The sequence below is a fragment of the Protomyctophum bolini genome (assembly GCF_963924005.1).
Source record: "Protomyctophum bolini genome assembly, chromosome: 5".
Lineage (NCBI taxonomy): Eukaryota > Metazoa > Chordata > Actinopteri > Myctophiformes > Myctophidae > Protomyctophum > Protomyctophum bolini.
This window is the reverse complement of record NC_137866.1, coordinates 14,766,237-14,787,385: the sequence shown is the minus strand read 5'-3', so window position 1 is coordinate 14,787,385 and position 21,149 is coordinate 14,766,237. Positions and strand designations below refer to the sequence as shown.

Here is a 21,149-nt window from a genome sequence, read left to right as displayed (position 1 = left end):
GGGATAGTGAGTATCTGTAGAAGCATTTTTCACCCCTGGGCCTGTGACAATTATCTACTGTGAGTGTGATCCTGGGCTCTACACACCCTCCGCCAACCTGGGGAGAGCAACGGACTTAACTCATGCTCCCTTCATGCTTGAGTGTCCAAGTTGCTCCTTTACACCCGACAGGGGGGAGTTTCCCTGGTTGGACGTAGCGCGTGGAAGGAACACATTATTCCAACCAGCTCCTTTCCCCTCCATCAGGCGCCCCGGCTGGCCAGGGGGAGGCAGTTTAGAGACCAGGATTAATGCATGTTTTTGTGAGGGTACCTACCCTAGGGGACACGGGGAGAACATGCAAACTCCACACAGAAAGGCCCTTTCGCCAACCCCGCCTTCAGATCACACGCTCTTAGCTACTGGCCATGCACGCACGCTCGCATACTCACAGAAGCACGCTCGCATACTCACAGAAGCACGCTCGCATACTCACAGAAGCACGCTCGCATACTCACAGAAGCACGCTCGCATACTCACAGAAGCACGCTCGCATACTCACAGAAGCACGCTCGCATACTCACAGAAGCACGCATGCACGTGCATTGTGCATTCACACGCGGGCGCAAACCGTGACCGATCCAAAACAAAGACAAATCTGAACTATAGGTACAGACTCAGTGAGCAGTCTTGCGAGAAAGGCCGTCTTAGGCAGACCTGTCTCCCTAGAGAAGACAGACTATGCACCCACTGCACACAAAATTAAGTGGAAACTGAGCTACATTTCCTAACCATTATTTCCACTGTACCAAGACATCAAGATACACATACTTCAAACAGATTACAATCACCCACAGAGATTTTGAAAACATGACTAATGACAAAAACTCCCATATCTGCTGGGCGAAGATTTGTGAACTGCTGTCATAGGAGAAGGATATCAAATGGAACACAACCACTCTAAAGACTAATCATTGTGTGTATTCATGCATTGAGTGATCTCGGCACATATAAATAGATTTATTGGAGATTCTGACTTTCAATTGTACGTACATTTTGTTTTGATTCACCAGTCCATTTGGTTCCATTTGTACACTCATGAGTTAAGGGGCTCCTTGCAAATAAAACATTTGAGAACCACTAGTACTTTTGGACTCCCAATATGTCATAGTGTCGTGTCGTAGTAAATGAGTGTCATACATATTCTGAAGAAAACCTGGAGACTGACAATCAGTAATTGGGTCTAAATAAGAACATTATAATGGTAAAAAGGAAAATCAAACATTTGCCACGGACAAGGCCAAGTCTTTGCAACGGACACATGTTGTCCGCGTACGGACATATTGATGACCCCTGGGGAAGGAAGCCAAACGGGTAGATACAGTAAAACAGTGTTAATTTTAGTTACGTACACGTGGATGAATTAACACTGAGGATTTTACTGTGTGCTGTTTAGAATCAGACCAGGATAGCACCCAGGGGTTAGATTAGCAAATTGATCCACTTTAATGGTGCATGACAGCACCGAGCCACAGGGCGCTCAGTGGAATGCCACAGAGAGCTAACACGGTGCGCGCACACACACACACACACACACACACACACACACACACACACACACACACACACACACACACAGGCTTATTAAAAAATAGTTGCACGGCAAATACTCCCAAGCCGGCTTACTACATTACTTCCCTTTTTGAAACTCTATTGCTGGCCCCTCCTACATGTACATGTATGAAATATTGTAAGAGTTTGGTGAGAAGTGCTCTCGCTTCGGCACACACACACATGAAGCCAGTCTCTAACCATTTAAAGCTGCTCAAATGGATTTGAGGCAGAACCATGTGGAGGCTGGGTTCGGGGGTGTGTATGCAGATGTGATTATCTGTTTAATTTTGCTTTGAAGCTGAGGGCGCAACTCCCGGAGAAAAGTTTGACATTTCGGCGAGCTCCGGGGGGTATGCAGTACAGTAATGTGGGGGTGTGTGAGTGATATGAAACGATTTTAGCTCGATTTCCACACGATGATGATGCTATCAGTCATTCCTGACCAGAAATCATAAAATCATAAACTGCTTGAATGTGTGTTCGTGTGTGTGTGTGTGTGTGTGTGTGTGTGTGTGTGTGTTTTATTATGGCTATTATATTAGCCATCACAGATCTGTGTTAAAACTGTATGCATTGTTGAGTGGAGACCCTCAGGGCATCATACTAGTATCTTTGCAGTTTTCACCAAACATTAAATACCTTGGCTGAAAATACTGTAGCCGATCTACAAGCGGATCTATGAGCCTACAAGCCAATTCACAAGCTGGTTGCGACACATGTACAGTATGTACAGTATTAAAAAATTACAAAAAAAGGATTCTGCTATATAAATATAATTATGAAGCATTTCGGAAAACTTGAATCGAACTGGCCTCAGTCCAAATTGGGTTAAGGATGCTGGGGGTTAAGTTAGTTATGTGGAATTATGTATTATTATTCTGGGTGGTGTGCAGATGTAGCCTGGATCCAGCCCAAAGACCCCGCCCACTCTCTGAGTGGACTGCATCTCTTGGTCTGGTGTTGCACTGTGAACCTATCATTTCTTCGGTACAAAAAATTATTATCCAATGAGAATCGGTGGTGGGGGTGGGTCTAACGAACAACCAATCAGCGCCGAGGCCCGTCACTCCAGGGTCACTCCAGGGTCACTCCAGTTCATTTTCAACATGCTACAGTGACTGTTCCAGCCTCCATGAATGTCACTGTCTTGCTATGATTTAAGAGGCCTTCACTGTGGACTGTGGAGAGAAACGAGTGCAACGTCATGTGAAATTATTCAAATTAAACATTTGAGAACAACTAGTCCTCCTCCTAATATCCCACAGTGTCCTAGTAAATACGTGGCATACATATCCTGAAGAAAACCTGGAGACTTGACATTCAGTAATTGGGGTCTTATGATCAAAATAAGAACATTATAATGTAAAAAAAAAAAAAAAAGAAAATGGGACGAGACCAATTTGCCACGGACACATTTGTGTGTGTACGGGCATATTGATGACCCCTGGGTGGAAGAGACATTCGAACCCACAACTTCAGCAGGGCACTTTAGCACTGCGCCACCCGAGTTCCAGAATGGGTTTACTAAAAGCAGAGATTCATCCTTTGGGTGGTTCTAGCGTGAACAGATCCAAACTGTTCTTCTGAGGGACAGAAGTATTCTTTGTGTGGGGGACGTGTGACAGGGGGACGGGGTAATCAACTTATTCTTAAGTTGCTATTAAATGCCTTGATGTCATATTCTCACATTTTGTTTTGGTCATGGGTGGTATGGTCGACTTGCTACTGTAGCCTATAGGAATATTTCTCATGTTATTTTAACAGGCTTAAAAACACATCTTGCAGGAAAAGATACAATGAGAGAGCTTTACAACAGAAAGCCACCTATTATTAGGGAACTAACTACTAGCTCAAATTTTGAACACATGATGCCTGCCGGTCACAATGTGGGACAGGGTCTCAATTTGTGGGACGCCTGAAAAGTCTTGGAAATGAGGGACTGTCCCATGCAAAGGGGGACATCTGGTCACTGGTGCATCTGATACTGTACATTTGACAAGAACCATCACTCATTACCATCTGTGGCGATAATGAGTGTGTGAGTGTGAGCACATGCACCTACCTGTAATCTGGTGATAATGAGTGTGTGAGCACATGCACCTACCTGCAGGTCTGGGTCCTCCTCGTGCTGCAGATGGGCCTCTTCTGCCGCTTCCACCAGCCTCTGTGGAGAGGAGAGAACACTTTATATTAAGGTCACCTTTAAAATGAATTATAATGTGCTTATAAGGCATTATAACACTCGTTATAAATGTTTGTAATCATGTATAACAACGTATACATGATACACTGAGCAGGTGAACTAGCCCAAAATATTCATGTGCACCCCTGCTTATATGATACAATTTAAAATGAATATATAGCTTCTATATATAGAACGTATATAGCTTGTTGCTTAGCAGCAATGGAAATGAAAAGAATAAGCTCTAAATATGTTTTCAAATGTATTTTTGTGAACAGAAATGACAAACTTTTTTTCGGCAGGTGTAGTTCCTGACTCATGATTGTGATTGAACATGATTGTGGAATAGTAGTCTGGCTACGCAAGACTAGTGCTTGAGTAAATTACAGTAAAAGTTACTAAGTTACTTTCCCCCATTGTTTACTACACACACTAAGAATACACAACCTACAGTACACACACGCACGCATGCACACTCGGACACACAGAGAGAGGACAGATGTTTAGCCATCTCCTGAAAATAATCCATTTTCCTAAATGGCTCAGAAGGCAACGAGTGCCTCGGGTTCTCTGGACACTCCTGGAGCTAACTCCATCATCGGCAGCGCACACGCGCGTGGCGCTCTCACTGGGTTAGCGTCTGCTGTGTATGCTTCAGGGTGTTACGCTATCACGCACGCACTTACACACACAGAACATCTCTTTCAGTTTCCAGCTGTGATGTGATGTGCATGGCTGACTATCATTGGCGGGAGACGCAGGCTCTGATGTCTTCTATGCGTTTTGGTAATGCACTCTGCGTTCGTCGCATTTCCATTCAAATGGCTTCACACCACAAACTACTGCAATCAGCCTGCAGCTTATTTCAGCCGACCGGGATATGTGTGTGTGTGTGTGTGTGTGTGTGTGTGTGTGTGCGTGTGTGCTTGTATCCCTATACTTGTGAGGACCAAATGTCCCCACAAGCAGTGGTGGAAAGTAACTCAATAGTACATACCAACACATTTGTACTTACTCAAGTCAATGTTGAATTCCGGACTTTTACTTGAGTATTTCTACATTGCAGTATTGATACTTTTACTTACTTTTTCCACCACTGCACAGTGCACACAAGTATAGTAGAATAGACGTTGTGATGAGCATTTTTCTAGTCATCACAAGGCAAGTGGTTGTTTAATGGTGGAAAAAAGATTTTCAGAGATACATTTACGATTACAAAAAGATTGAGGTTGCAGTTGAGATTAGACATTTAGAGGATTAGGTTTAGGGGTTAGAGTTAGAATTATGCGTAGTTTTGCGCTGGTAGCCGATCAAGCTACACGCTTCACAGTCGTGGCGTGTGACAAGGTGTGTGTGCGTGCGTCAATGCTTTGTTAGGCTGTAGCCACTGCTATAATCTAGTGCCTAGTCTCCTCACCATGGCAACGCACCTGGCCAGTGGATCTCTCCATATCACTGTGTGTCACTGTGAGATTTACAACCAGCCAGCACAGTGCTGTTCACATCACCAGCACAGTGCTGTTCACATCACCAGCACAGTGCTGTTCGCATCACCAGCACAGTGCTGTTCACATCACCATGTGTCACTGTGAGATTTACAACCAGCCAGCACAGTGCTGTTCACATCACCAGCACAGTGCTGTTCACATCACCAGCACAGTGCTGTTCACATCACCAGCACAGTGCTGTTCACATCACCATGTGTCACTGTGAGATTTACAACCAGCCAGCACAGTGCTGTTCACATCACCAGCACAGTGCTGTTCACATCACCAGCACAGTGCTGTTCACATCACCAGCACCGTGCTGTTCACATCACCAGCACAGTGCTGTTCACATCACCAGCACAGTGCTGTTCACATCACCAGCACAGTGCTGTTCACATCACCATGTGTCACTGTGAGATTTACAACCAGCCAGCACAGTGCTGTTCACATCACCAGCACAGTGCTGTTCACATCACCAGCACAGTGCTCTTCACATTACCAGCACAGTGCTGTTCACATCATCGTGTGTCACTGTGAGATTTACAACCAGCCAGCACAGTGCTGTTCACATCACCAGCACAGTGCTGTTCACATCACCAGCACAGTGCTGTTCACATCACCAGCACAGTGCTCTTCACATTACCAGCACAGTGCTGTTCACATCCTCGTGTGTCACTGTGAGATTTACAACCAGCCAGCACAGTGCTACCGCAACCTAATGGTCTAATATGAATACAATATTAGGGGGGGCTACACTTCCTGGTTGCCCTGGGATCTCTTCTTCTACTGTGGTATTTTGCGCATTTGTTTGGCACTGGCCTCACGATCCCACCTAGTGAATTGGGAGGGATTGGGTTAAACAAGGAAAATTGGAAGTGATGACACAAATAAATGAGCATAAGACAACAAAACTGGAAGAATCTAAAATGTTGAATGATAAATAGGGTACCGGTACTCTCTGCTTACTGGCTCAAATTGCCAACACCACCTGAACATGTATATTCTGTTTATTAAAGAGAATGGGAGACAGGGAGAGAATGGATAATGTTTGCAATGATTGTGATGCTATATTACACACACACACACACACACACAAACACACACACACACACACACACACACACACACACAAGTATTAGTGAGCAACAGTGTTGGAAATGTGGATGGGGAGCAGAGATAAGGCATGGCGGGGTGGGGGGAGAAAGCAATGAGAATAACATTCTCTAAAGGTCTGAGCGTTTATCCGCCTCCCGGCCACTCCTGCATCGGGAAATGTCAGACCGTGTCTGTGAAGGCGCAGTTCAATACATACAGCGTTTGTTGGTGAGTGCATGTGATATGTGCACATGTGTACACGCATGTGGATGTTTCCTAGGATGACACGTGTTATGGTATTAGCCCTTTGACCTAAACACTGGAAAGTGTTTCTATAGTCAGAGTGAGGTTTGTGCGTGTGTGTGTGTGTGTGCGTGTGTGCATGTGATGGAATCTGTTGGAATTGGACTGCGTGCGTGCATGTACACGCGTGCGTGTGTGAACATGTGCCTCGAGGCTGAGTCAAGGTGCCAGACCATGGCAACAGGCAAATAAGAACGGATGCCAACAACGCACCCAAAAAACACACCATAACTCACACATTCATGCATCGAGGCATGCTGTCGAGCAAGACAATCGCTCAATTAAACACAGACACAAGTATGTGACATACAGTATTGTACTCCAATCGAAAAAACACACACTGCCCTCACTATACGTCTTGCAAGTTGTCTCTGTCTGTTTTAAGATTATACTGTACATCTACTATTTGTGATACTTTTATGTGACACTGTACAAGCATACAAAAGAAAAAGTTAAAATATGGAGATACTGTAAGAGGTTTCTGCCCATCAGCGACAAATAATCAGTGGCGTAAATATTGACGGTGCAACCGGGACCCAGACGCCGTGGGGGCCCATGAAGGATGAAAAAGGCAGGCGATCCAATTTTCTCTGCTGAAAACCTGTGTGCGTCCTTGAACTTGCATGTGTGCCCATGTGGTTCTGTTCAGAGCTAAAGCGGCCCCTCCTCCCCGCCCGCTCTGGCAGGTTCTTTTTGAGGTTTTCTGAGCTCAATTACACCCAAAAAAACTGAACTTTTTACATTCAGTAGATGTTCTGTGGTCTGGGGTTTTCTGACTCAAACAAGTACTCTGATTTGCCTGTGGACTGTGAGGTACAGTAAGAGTCCACAAAAGGCTCAAAAGGCTTCAGAACACACAGAGAAAACCCCAGGCTACAGAGAATCCACTCAATGTTCAAAGTTCAGGTTGTGTGGGTATAATTGAGGTCATAAAACCTAAAAGAAAAACGAAATATAAATGAAAATGAATGTGATGAAACCTTTAAGTGTGATTTAGCTCCAATAGTATTTGGACAACTCAAACGGCAAATGTAGCCGATCTTCATAGGAAAACACGCTCCTCTATCCTCCGATACATGTAGGCCATTTGCGTGCCTGATTCATATGGACAGTTTTAGGCCATCTATAAGAGGGTCTGTCTGTGTGTCTGCCAGTGCCTGTGTGTCCAGAGCTAATCTCAGAGCTAATCCAGCATTAAATATCTTGGGCACACTGCCAGCAGGCAAAGAAGTGCTATTTGTTTCACATGTGCTTTATACTTTTATTTCATAGTTGAAGCCCATTTGCCATCGCTGTCCCTGAAAACACCAAAATTCACCCAAAAATGAACCAGAAGTAAAAATGTAACGTGCCTATTTATTTTTGAGTGGTGCAGCCACTCCAATGCCCAGTTAATGTGTGTCCCTGGCTGGCTGGATGTGTCCGTCCGAGCACGGAAAGTGTTTTTTCACCACCAATTGTCAATGTTGTGCACAGACGCACACAAGCACGCACCACTGTTGACAGCACCAAGTGCTGCACGCGTCAAGTTAACAAGACGTTGCTTTAGTAGCTGTAGAGTGAGGTTTGTTAGGTTCCTAGGCTTGATGAGAAGCTCACAATTATGCCCCGGGCTGTCAACATCACAACACATCCCTGGCTCATCAATGTCTTTCTCCAATAGTCTAGACTAGAGCAATGGTTTTGATGTTGGTACCATAGGAGAGACAACAGGCTTATTGTGATGATCAAAATAACAATGCTTCTACTGAATATCCTCGAATTGCGTAGATTTCTTATAAATGAAGTAATGCAGTGATGATTGCGATGTCCATGTTTTTTTATTTGAATCGTGAAAGGTAAAGCGGTTTGAGTACGAGGTTTTCCACCCGACATGGGCGATATCCCAGCGTTTTCATGTCATATTTCCCATTACCTCTGCTTGACATTTGCACTGATCTGCCTCTCCTCCCTTCCTGCTATCAGCAGTTTGCCAGCCGTCGTGTTCAGCATGTTTACACTTCCCAAAAGTTCACACGAACCATCCTCTGGTTTTGGCTGTCAAGCGGATTGGCTTGTTGTTTTCACTGAGCCACTGCCACTCGTTTCCCGATAGCACAAAACCCTGACCTTAATAAGATGCCCATCAATTAATTATGAATGTAGAGCTTAAAAAGTTGGAAAAAAAAAAGAAAAAAAAAGTGCATGGCATCACATGCAACCGCACTATGCAGTAGTGTAAAGTAACTTAGTACATTTACACAAGTACTGCACTTACTGTAGTAAGTACAATTTCAAGTTACGGTACTTTATACTTCTACTACATCTCAGAGGCAAATACTGTACTTTTTTACTCCACTGCAATTATTTAGTTTAGTTAATTATGTAACACCTTTTGGTAACTACAGTAGTAGCTACCAAATAATACTTAAACTTATTATACTTTTATAATTAAATATTATACAACTACAAGCTCACAATACATTTCGTAATTAATACTTTCACATAAGTACTTTACCCCAGCAGGGGACCTACGCTAGTGCATGCTGCGAGAGGCGAGAGGGGGAGGAGGGGGATGGGGGGGCCAGAGACAAGGGGAGGTTACATATATTATTGACTGCCAACGGAAGTCAGGGACTTTTCTGACGCAGTTGCTTTAAGGCTTGACTTGGCACATTTCTCTTTCCTGAGGGGAGGCAAATGACCTGGTTTTGGAACGCTCTCCCAAGGTAAGAACTACAAAACAAGAACACGGCGGTCGACCGCAAAATCGGCAAGTAGAGTGCAAAAGTTTGGTATGCAGAGGTGTGCTGTTTTACTGTGTGTGTGTGTGTGTGTGTGTGTGTGTGTGTGAGAGAGAGAGAGAGAGACATTGACATTTGTCAGTGTCTTTGTGTGAGTTTAAAGCCAGCTTCGTGATCTATGTCTACAGCAGCCTTTCGATCTCGCCCTTTACCGTTGAATATGATGTAGTGAAGCTGAAATGATACAAATTTATCTTTGATGGCATACAGCAATTTTTCAATCCGGAAAATACATTTTCTAACCACGACCGCAGGTTCTTTAGTTATGGGCCGTTGAATAAAGCTTGTTTTGACCAAAAACGCAATCTGGGAAAAAGATAAATGCATTTTTGTAAATCTGATAACGTGGAGGCGGACGGCAGGCACAACCTTTTTTTTGTGTCGGGCTGCCTAGCAACATAGAACAATGTTGGCGAAGAGCGCGATCTAACATAATCAATGAAAACACGATTCTGACATCAATGACGGTTGGATTTGGGATGGCTCACAGGGGCGTCAATGGCAGGGAATGTATAAGGGTTATTGGGACTTTCTTATAAAGTTGAATACAGTAACTGCGGGTGGATGCTTGTTGTGAGTGACTGGGCACAGAACCCACTGGGTCCTTGGCACATCCTCGTGTTCCAGGTGGGAATGCTGGCTAAGCCTTGGCCCACCCCGGCAGGCCAGGGCCGGTCTCGGGGGTCCAGGTCCTGCCAGCCAGGGGCTGAGCTGCATGACTTGGAGCAGGTCAGGCCATCAATAGCACCGGGGACAAGCAATTAATATTGTCAAACAAGCCAAGAGGTGGAGAGTTGCAGCATCAACAGAATGGAAAAGTGCTCAGTGACTCTTTCTGTGCCCCCTCGTGTCTCACATGTTTAGATTGGAAACAAGCCAGGTAGACAAGGAAAGGTGTGTGTGTGTGTGTGTGTGTGTGTGTGTGTGTGTGTGTGTGTGTGTGTGTGTGTGTGTGTGTGTGTGTGTGTGCGCGCGAGAGAGAGATACTTTATTGAAACAACGTATTCTATACAGAATCACAAGTGTAAGCACAACATCTTTCAGGTTACTTACTGTCAAACTGTGAAATTCTAATTCAGTATACTTAGATCAGCTGCCAACAGTCACCATCAGCATCTGTTCTGGATCAATTGACCCCTGACACTGCATCTGAGACCAGCTGGCCAGCACAGTCACCCCATGACAGAAGACTCTGCAGCAAATGCCTCATTCTTTCCATGTGCTTTGGACCAGAAATGAAAACTTAAAGGAAAAACCCTCACCCAATCATTGAACAGTGTAGTGGCAGTTCAGAGAGACAGCACATTGTGGCGAGGGGAATGATACCCGGCAAATGATTTGACCGGGGACTCGCTAGCAGTGCTGCACCATTCTTGCTGTAGTTGCTCAACATTACTAAATTCAAAATGTGGCACCTGGAGCCAACTACTGTGGCAACATCAAAGTACTTTACTCTCGTGTAGCAAAAACAAGAGTAACTAAAATAAATTGGACAACAAATAGGCAGCACTAGGCTGCACGATTCTTGCTCAAATTTAGAAATGAGAATCTAGATTGCAATCTTTCTTAGATTAACTTTGCAGCACTACTCGCTAGTCAAAGCATTGTGCCGCACTGCCGCACGTGGCATGCTAAATCAATGAAGTGCCTTCATCCAAATCCCTTGTGCGTTACGTTACGTTCACCCTGCATGCAGGCACACATTTGCACGTAGACCACAGAGGAAACTCATTGGGAGCACTTAAACGTGGACAATAAAACAGGAAGGGAGCCAGGGATCGAACCGAGAACCATTTTATTTCCCAAGCGGCCACTCTACCTCATGAGCCACTACACCCTAACCCCACAGCTATTGGGTCGTCCAGCCACCCTTTTATTAATAGGTGGCTTGTACATGGAGTGCCAGCAGCCTTACTGGGAAATCTGGACCAAAAACATCAGTCCATGTCGAATCCTCATCCTCCCAGAGAGCACTTGAGTGGAACACCTTAACACCAGCGTAAACTTAGTGTAAGATGGAACAGCATCCACCTGCTCCTGCCATTCTCATCTGGTGGCAGAGAGACCTTTCCAGAAGGAAAGCTGTACTCCCGTTCATTATCCCCTCCGGTCAGAAAGTGTCCAGTTCTCTAAGAGCAAACTCTGGGGTTCTGAAATCCCTCTACTCTGCTACTACATAAAGCATTCTGACCGTTTGGTATGGAAATATCTCCTCTCTGGAACACCATATCAGGTGTGGTTAGATGAGACTTCACTTCCCCTCCCTGCAGGGATGGTACTTTAGCAGGTGCTTGAGCAGAGCTAGAAGGATTATGAAGGACCCCATCACCCCAGCAATGCACTGTGTGCTGCTGCTGCAGTCATGCCTGTAAATGCCACCACTGTGTCTCAGAAAGCGTTTAGTCCCTCAGGAGCAGGATTACAACTTTAACCTGTCGTTAAAACTCGGCTCACACCACCAATGACGCGACATGTTTGGGTGGCTGGAGGGGAAAGGAACTCGTCATAAAAACGTGTTCCTTCCACGCGCTACGTCCGGCCGGGGAAACTATCCCCTGTCAGGTGAAAAGAAGCAGCTTGGACTCCTCATGCATAGAAAGACCATGAGGTCAGTCCGCTGCCCCCCCAGGTTTGCAGAGGAAGTGTAGTGCCCAGGATTGCATTAGATAATTGACACTGGGTGAAAAAATGGGTTACAAAATTGTGGGATAAAACATTTTAAATAAAAAAAAGAATAATCGCTACGAAAATAACACAAAGTTCCATCCCTACTGATTTCCATTCATTTCACTCCACGACAAGACTAAAAAGGTGAGTTATACTGTACTTCATGCGCGCACCAAAGATAGCAGATCCACAAGTTCACAACACGCTGCACTGCCACTCAAGAAATGTCTTGTGTGCACGTGGACATTTTGGTCTAAGTCAGTGTCACCACAAAATACCATGGAAATCCAACGGGTACCTTTCAAGATATCTTTTTTTGGAATCAAGTGCTGGACGGACGGACGGACGGAAGGACCAACTATAACTGACCACCCTTAGAGAGGCCTGCATGTCAAAAGAGCCCTGGCTGCACGTAGAGACAGCTAGCCAGATGAGACTGTTCGCTCTGACACCTACTGACTGGCTTAGCGCGCGCACACACACGCACACGCACACGCACACGCACACACACACACACACACACACACAGAGAGAGAAAGAAGTGACACCCGGTGGAAAAGAGGGGGAGCGAGGCTGTGAGTCGGGTGGGGGGGGAGCAGTTAGACAGGATTACATTCCCGGGGCTGTAAAGTAACGAAGTACTCAGGTGTAGCATGGTTCACAGTTCAAATATGATTATTTTGGGTGGTTGTGGCCTGAAAAGGTTTAGAAGTTGAACCAATGCAGTAAACAACATTATATTTTCTGTAAAATAAAGTGTATTAATATAATAATGATTGGTCCCATTCCCTCTAAAGGAAGTATGGAACTTATCTTAACTTTAGAGAACCTTACAGTCTTTTGCTCTATCTTTGTCCTGATTTTTGTCCTGAGTAGGCTCAGGAACAGCTTCTTTCCTGTTGCTGTCTCCCTGCTGAACTCTGCCCCCCATCAATGACACTGAACAATGACACCCCCCCTTCCTATCTGAACTCTCATGCTCACTCCATATATACATACACTAGCATGTTATGGCTTATGGCTTGTGTGGGTGTGTATATGCATACTCCTCATTTCTATTTATACTTCATTGTCTATTTTTCTATTTATTTCCTATTTATTATATATTACTGTACATACTGTACATTCAACTACAAGTATATTTATTCCCATTACTGCATTACTGTATTGCACTCTGGTTGGACGCCACTATTCATTTCATTGTCAAAGTATTTGTATACTATGTGCAGTGACAATAAATTGAATCTAATCTAATCTAATCTAATTTAATAATCCATACACTATGAATTATGCATACGTTTGTTCCTGCAGGTTATCTACAGAGAACATACATATGCATAAAACACAGGACGCACTGCGGCCAAAATAACAGGCAACCCACTTCCTGGTCGGGACCAAGGTTATCATTTTTTGAATTATTCATTAGTTGTTGTCTCTTTCTTTTTGTTCATTGTTTTTGACCTTTTGTTTTCAATTTCAGTTTAGTTTGATTAGGTTTCAAAGTCAGTTTGCTAGTTCAGTTTGTTAGTTTTACTTTATTGTAATAAAGGGTACATGTCAGGGGTGAGATTCAACATTTCATCACCAATAAAAGTATGTTTAGGCTATGCAATATTGACATTTTCTCTATGATTTTAGATACTTCTAGTTATATACCGCTCCAGTTGGTTATCGTTCGTTTTTGTAAAGCCTAGTTTGTTTTGTTCTTTTATTTCACTTAACCACATTTATTTTTGAGGGGCGCTAGCCCCTCCTATGTCCAGCTTTGAGTGTTTGTGAAAACACAAACATTGTGTAAACACAAACATTGAAGACGAAGGTGAGGACGCAAATTGTGATTGGCTAGAATGAGATGATGTATGACGATAAGAGCGCACCTCACTACACACGCGGGTGTGATTTTTTTCCTCCCAATTCTAGTTTTTGTTATTTCGTGGTTGAGACCCAGAGTAGTGTTGGTTTACGGAGCAGCACCTGTTTTGTGTCACTAAGCGTCCCTGCATAATTATGTTTATGCCTGCTGCGTGGCCTAGCTTCGTCAGGCCACGTTTTCAGTGCATGCATGTTCGTTTGAAAACCAGTTTTTAGTTGTAAATGTCTGGCTGCTATGGCCAGATGGGGCTACAAAACCCATCCAATCATCTGTGAATGTGGAGAAGAGGACCATGCAGCACTGACTTGTCTGCCCTCTACCCAACCAGTGCTGCCTAAATCTTACTTAGTTCAATAATAATGCGTGTAATGAAATGGGAAACTGTCATATACAGATGTGTTGTTTGAGAACTGCCATTGGTAATTCAGTAGATTGTCAGTGCAATTCTATTCAGGACGAGTGACAATTGTTTTCAGTAGCAAAGCAGTACAATTAGCATTAGGCTAATCAGTGATTAAAACCTGCAGGGAAAACATGCATTTTCAGAAAACCTTCAGGAATAGATAGATGTTTAGAATGGCACATCTGTAACAACATGCTTCAAAGACACGAAAAGAAGAATTAGCTGTAAAAGTATATTATATTCATGCTTTGGAGACATGCAGAGCACAAGAAACTACCAGGACTTTTGACGAGAATAGCTTCAAAAAGACACGATTCTGAGTGGGAGTCATGGGTCTTTAGCCCATTTTGGGCGGGAACCCATTTTGGTGTTAGCATTATGCTATGCTTTAGCTATTGAAAAATAGCAGATCTACAAGCTCATAGCGCGCCACCGAGTGGCACGCTACGAGCTTGTAGTTCTGCTATTTTCAGGTCAGAATGGGTTAGAGCCAGCAGCACAGCACACGTACACTCAGCCAGCTCTATGGGACATGTTGGTAATCGTGTAGTATAGGCCAGGCCTGCAGGAACACAATGCTGCGGCTGTCACACACAGGTATGTAAATGACAATAACAGCAAAGTCACACTGGCTGAGAACAAAACGGCATTACGGTGGGAAGCGGCCACAGCAGGGAGGCGTTCTAGTCAGCTTTGAAGTGCATTTGTTCCATTCAGAGAAGGACTTCAAAGCGCGTGCATTACAATAACTCTGTGGCTTTCAACTCTGATAGCAACATGAGTTTCTTACTTAAAACATTAGGACCGTGAAAGCATCTGTGTCATATTTTTGATTTGAACTACTTTCTTTAACCATTAATTCATACTTTGGCTATTATAAATAGCAGATATACAAGCTCTTTCTATTAACCTCTATAAGCTATAAACGTGATACTTCATGCCATCTTGTAGATCTGCAAATGTTGAATAGCCAAGCTAGTTTTAACTCAAATCATTGCTTCTGGAGCAGCCAAATACATTCATTTTGGGGGTCCTTGAGATGAAAAGGTTTGAGATCTACCGACATAGAAACAATATTTTTTTCAGAAAAATCAAAAAATCTGTGCAGACCAAGGACCAGATGGGAGGATTATATCTCCTTGGATCACCTCGGGATCCCCAATGATGAAGTTTATACCCAACTACGGATAAGCGGTTGAATATGGTTGAATGGATGGATGGATGAATCGGCCTCAGGTCTTAATGTGTTAACTACATGATGTCCTCGTGTGTCCTCCACACAGAGGAGAGGAGTGGGTGGTGAAAACGTGTGACAGACAGTTTCGGGGCCCTATTATCTGGCACTCGACTCAGTGCAGGGCCTTATCGCACCACGCCTGATGCACTAGGCTCATCTCAGCGTGACGCCTTCTAAAACAGGAGAAGACTTTGCACGGACGTTGCGGAGCATACCGACTGCACTTAATGGATTAATCAAATGTAATCAGTGTCTTATCGTGCAGATTATATTAACCACATGAATAATAATAATAATAATAATATCTGGGATTTATCTAGCACTTTTCTAAGTAATCAAGGATGGCTTTACATGTGTGTGTGTGTGTGTGTGTGTGTGTGTGTGTGTGTGTGTGTGTGTGTGGGTGGGGGGGGGGGGTTGGGGGGTTGGGGGGTTATGGATTAGTCATGGTGTAACCAGCCTTGTATATCTGCTATTTTTGAGAACCACTGTTAAGAGTTTTCTGAAACATGTATGTTGCGATATAGCTAAAAACTAAAATGGCACAATGGGTTGACGTGGGTTGACTTGATCCAACAGCTGTCCGATGATTTTATCCGATGATTTGATCAGACATCGTATGAATGTGTACAGTGTGAGCGTCTCCCTAGGGAGGCACGTCCCACTGGAAGGAGACCTCCGGGCAGAACAAGGATTGATGGGAGGATTATGGAGGGAGAGATAAGTCTGGAGCTCTCTGCTGGAGCTGTTGCCCCCGCCACACGACTCCGGATAAGCGGTTGAAGACGGATGGATGTATGCCTAAACTATTTACTGTTAACATTGTCTAACCTAAATAAAAAAAACAGCAAACACACTGATTGAAAGAGGTATGTAGCTTATCGGAGAATTATATTTTCTGATATAAACAAACTAAACAAAACACATCCTGTGGGATTCAGCACCATGGACAGAGCCATCAGTGACTGAACTCCAATAACTTCAGTGGGTGTTTGTTGGAGCAACGGGTCCTTCAGAGCAATGGCTGTTTGTTTTTCAGCATAAGGGTCCACTGGACAAATGGGTTTTGGGTCATATGGGCCATTCTTTGAACTATCAGGGTTTCTGAATAATGGCCCTTTGGACCAATGAGTTCAAGTGCAACAGCAACAGCTACAGCAGCAGTACGGGGTCAGGAGAGATCAGCTGACAAGAGAGGGGAGCCGCTCCATCTGTAGCCTCGTAAGAAGTGGTGGGGAAAGTACTCACAGTTCTTACCGAGACTTCTTCGAGACTTGAGAGTAAAAACACACGGTGAAAAGTAAACGATTCAGTAGTCCACTCTCAGATTTAGTAGTACAAAAAAACTGACGGCTGTGTGGGGTGAGTTTAGTGAATGACATACCACCTGGCATGGGGGTGACACCATGACGGGACATACCACCGGAGAGTCCAGGAGCAGCTGGGGGCGCGCAGATGGAGGTGGGACGCAAGCGATCCAACAGGTCATAGGGTTTGTTTCAAGGAACGAGGCACTCCACTGCTTCAACCATCCTCCCCCAGACTGTTCGCAATGCGTCCACGGGGCCACATAGAAGCATCTCAGTATGTTACGAGCTGAACAACAGAACACTCCACTGATTCCCTGAAACTAGACCCGCTAGGGGGTCCAAGGAATGGGTGGTCCTCCTGTAAGGGCAGTGAAATCTGATGTCTCCCCGGGACCCAAACTAGTGAAAATAGAAGATTGTCCCTCCCTCCCTCCCTCCCTCCCTCTCTCTCCCGCCCTCTCTCCCTCCCTTCCTCCATCCCCCTCTCACACGCACACACGCACGCACAACCTCCATTACAAGTCCATGTTTACTCTCAAGCATTGTTTGATTGGCCTACTCTTTATCTATAATGGGCAAATCGCAATTAAAATGGGCCGAAGCAAATACAAAACATAACAACACTGACTCCAAGTTGTTTTTCTTCTGTCAGACATGGAGGCTGTGCTGCTGTCCACACTAATGTGGAATGATAAATGTGCACTATATTATATATTTTATAAAGTTAACACAATAACACGTTAACGCAAATCCCTTGTAACGACACTAATTGTTTTGATGCATGGACTGGACTGACATCGAAGCCACAACAAGTCAACAAACCTGTGAGCCCCCGTAATTCAGCTTCAAAGCCCTGCCAGGTGGTTCTCAACAAGACAAACGTAATCTAAAAGTTGACTACGTCTAGTTTAAAATACCACTTGTCGGCTAAGCTGCATCACACACTCATACACAGCCGATGCAGAGAGCCCTACGCTGCCGGCTCGCTTCAGGCAAGACACACTGGAATCGGCTGGATAGTTTGTCGAGGAGACAGCTGGATAACTCTACAAGCAACAACCATTCATCAGCAGTCGCCAAAATAATGGATTAACATTATGGAGGATTTTTGCATCGCAAAACTTGGACTTGCGCGAGAGATTGGGGGAGGAAAGTGGTCTGGGAGAGTGTGTCCATGCGTGCATCCGTGCGTGTGTGTGTGTGTGTGTGTGTGTGTGTGTGTGTGTGTGTGTGTGTGTGTGTGTGTTTAGGATTTCAGCATTTTTGTCTCCCATGCACACCTTTTGTTACTTGAAGATTCTGGACAGTATTTATTCCAATAATAATACTAATAACTAGACAAAGGGCACAGGTCTCCACCAGGAGGATAGGAGTGTGTGTCAAAATGTTTAGGAGTAATATATTTTTTTTATTTTAGTTTTTTGCAACAATTTTCTAAATTTTTTTGAGGAAATGCAGATCCAGATCACTCATAGCATCTCTGAGGATAGAATTCTGGATGAGCAGGACATGTGCAGCATTTTGTACAAAACAGGCCACTCCTCAAAACTTTGGAAGGCAATCTTATCCAATCAGTGTAGAATCTGAGAAATCCAACAGACTCGTCTTGATCACATGACTACAGTGAACATGTGTACCGATTTGCATGAGATTTGGATGAAATCTGTGCGACTAAGATAAGCAATGTGTTTTGCAGAAATCGGCCTCATGGTGGCGATATAACCGGCAGATGTGGAGGGATGCAGGGAAAATGTTTTTCCATGGCCTCTAGGGAGTGTGCATACATAAGTTGTATACAGAACGATGCAGTTATAGCTAAAAACAGGAATTGGTCTGTTATAGCGCCACCATGAGGCTGATTTGGAAAAATTAGTGGCATGTCGTCCTTGGCCTAGTGGAAATGGGCGTGTATAATTTCCCTGAAATTGCACACACTGTGTTTGTGATTTGTGGCATTTTGTTCGAAACGGACCAATCATGTGAGCTTTGGAAGCCAATCTTAGCCAATCAGAATGGTGCAGATCCTTGTTGATCACATGACTATGTAGATAGTGTATACCGAATTGTGTGATGTATGGATAAAATGTGTACAAGTAATCTACAGAAATGTGTTTTGCCTAAATTGGCCTCATGGTGGCGCTATAAAGGTCGCTGAGGAATATTTGGGGCAGAGGTTCGTCGTTGGCATCCAGGGAGTGTGTATGCAAAGCTTGGCATGGATCGGGCCGACGGTGCCAGAGATTAGCTGGTAACGGACGGACAGAAGGAAGGAAGGACGGACAGACACACACACACACACACATACGGACGGAATGCAAAACATACTCTTTGGCTACATTGAAAATGAGGGTTTGCCCTCAATTGTACGCCACCGTTCACATCAAAGTTAAGTGTAAAATCGCAATGTAACAGGTCCCGCAAATTATATTTAATTCGCCCAAAACATACATTGTGTAACTGGCGATCATATATTGTTTATAGAAATGAGCCACAAATCAAAAACACAGCTTGGAAGAAGAATCCGAGATATAAGGATTCCCATAGACCAGTGGTTCCCAAACTTGTTCATGTCACTCATGTCACTTTTAAATGATACTCATTAGCCTGCGGACCCCCCACCTTGGGAACCAATGCCATAGACAGCCTGCGGACCCCCCACTTTGGGAACCAATGCCATAGACAGCCTGCGGACCCCCCACTTTGGGAACCAATGCCATAGACAGCCTGCGGACCCCCCACTTTGGGAACCAATGCCATAGACAGCCTGCGGACCCCCCACTTTGGGAACCAATGCCATAGACAGCCTGCGGACCCCCCACTTTGGGAACCAATGCCATAGACAGCCTACGGACCCCCCACTTTGGGAACCAAAGCCATAGACAGCCTGCGGACCCCCCACTTTGGGAACCAATGCCAGACAGCCTGCGGACCCCCCACTCTGGGAACCAATGCCAGACAGCCTGCGAACCCCCCACTTTGGGAACCAATGCCAGACAGCCTGCGGACCCCCCACTTTGGGAACCAATGCCATAGACAGCCTACGGACCCCCCACTTTGGGAACCAATGCCATAGGCAGCATAAGCAAGCGGACCTTTAACTTTTTTTTTATCGCACCAGAACCAGAGTGTTAAAGCTAGCAGAACATGTCTGAAAAGTAATCAATATATATTAAAAAAGTGTCAAAAGACGATCTCGGCGACGAGTGCCCAAGTAGGTAAAGGTGTCAAGGGACGATTTTGGCGTTGATGCTCTATACGGAAACCTCCCGCCTGTGTTCACACCCTGCAAGCATTGAGGCACTCTAATATTATCAAGAGACACATACTGTACTGTACACGCACGCACGCGCGCGCGCACACACACACACACACACACACACACACAGACAGTACACACACCTTCTCTCACCTAGCTTGAAAAGCATTAAGAGTGAGACAGAATCTTATGCTGTAGCGCACACTCCCTCGCCTACGTGTGAATACTAGCACACACACACACACACACACACGGCAGACTTGTGCCTCTCAGCAGGTGGCGGAGAGCGATAAAGGGGGGAGGGGTGGGGGCAGGAGACAGGCAGATAAAACTGTGCCGACGGACAGGGGAGAGCGCCTGCACGGAAATTGAATCGCTGGAGCGCCACAATTACTTCAGCACAGAGGAGAGAGGTGTGTGTGTGTGTGTGTGTGTGTGTGTGTGTGTTGGGGGGGGGGGCAGACAAGGAATGGGGGGTTCTTAAAAAACACACCAGGTGAGACAGATGAGAGCTGTGTTGGTGAGAGAGAGACAGAGAGAGAGAAAGAGACAGAGACAGAGACAGAGACAGAGACAGACAGACAGACAGACAGACAGACAGACAGACAGACAGACAGACAGACAGACAGACAGACAGACAGACAGACAGACAGACAGACAGACAGACAGACAGACAGACAGCGAGAGAGAGAGAGAGAGAGAGAGAGAGAGAGAGAGAGAGAGAGAGAGAGAGAGAGAGAGAGAGAGAGAGAGAGAGAGAGAGAGAGAGAGAGAGCAAAAAGCAGAGATGATGGAGATGCAGAGAGAGTAGCTACAGTACAGTGTGTCACAGTGGTTCCTCTGGGGAGCTGCTCTGGGTTCAGACGCACAGACTAACAGCACTGTACATATAATCATGAAAGATACCGTGTCTGCACTGCTGCTGCTACAAGCTCACAGCAACAGGGCATCACAAAGCTG

At 44.9% G+C, this 21,149-nt stretch overlaps 1 protein-coding gene across 1 annotated transcript in view; it reads right to left on the bottom strand.

Annotated features, from left to right (window-relative positions):
* Window positions 1–21,149, bottom strand: part of cacna2d3a (calcium channel, voltage-dependent, alpha 2/delta subunit 3a) — a gene marked incomplete at both ends in the record, with an annotated part of 220,647 nt that overhangs the window by 158,549 nt on the left and 40,949 nt on the right. Inside the window, one exon of the mRNA XM_080764041.1 lies at window positions 3,698–3,757. Coding sequence (XP_080620167.1) covers window positions 3,698–3,757 — 60 coding nt within the window. The remainder of the gene's footprint in view (window positions 1–3,697; window positions 3,758–21,149) is intronic.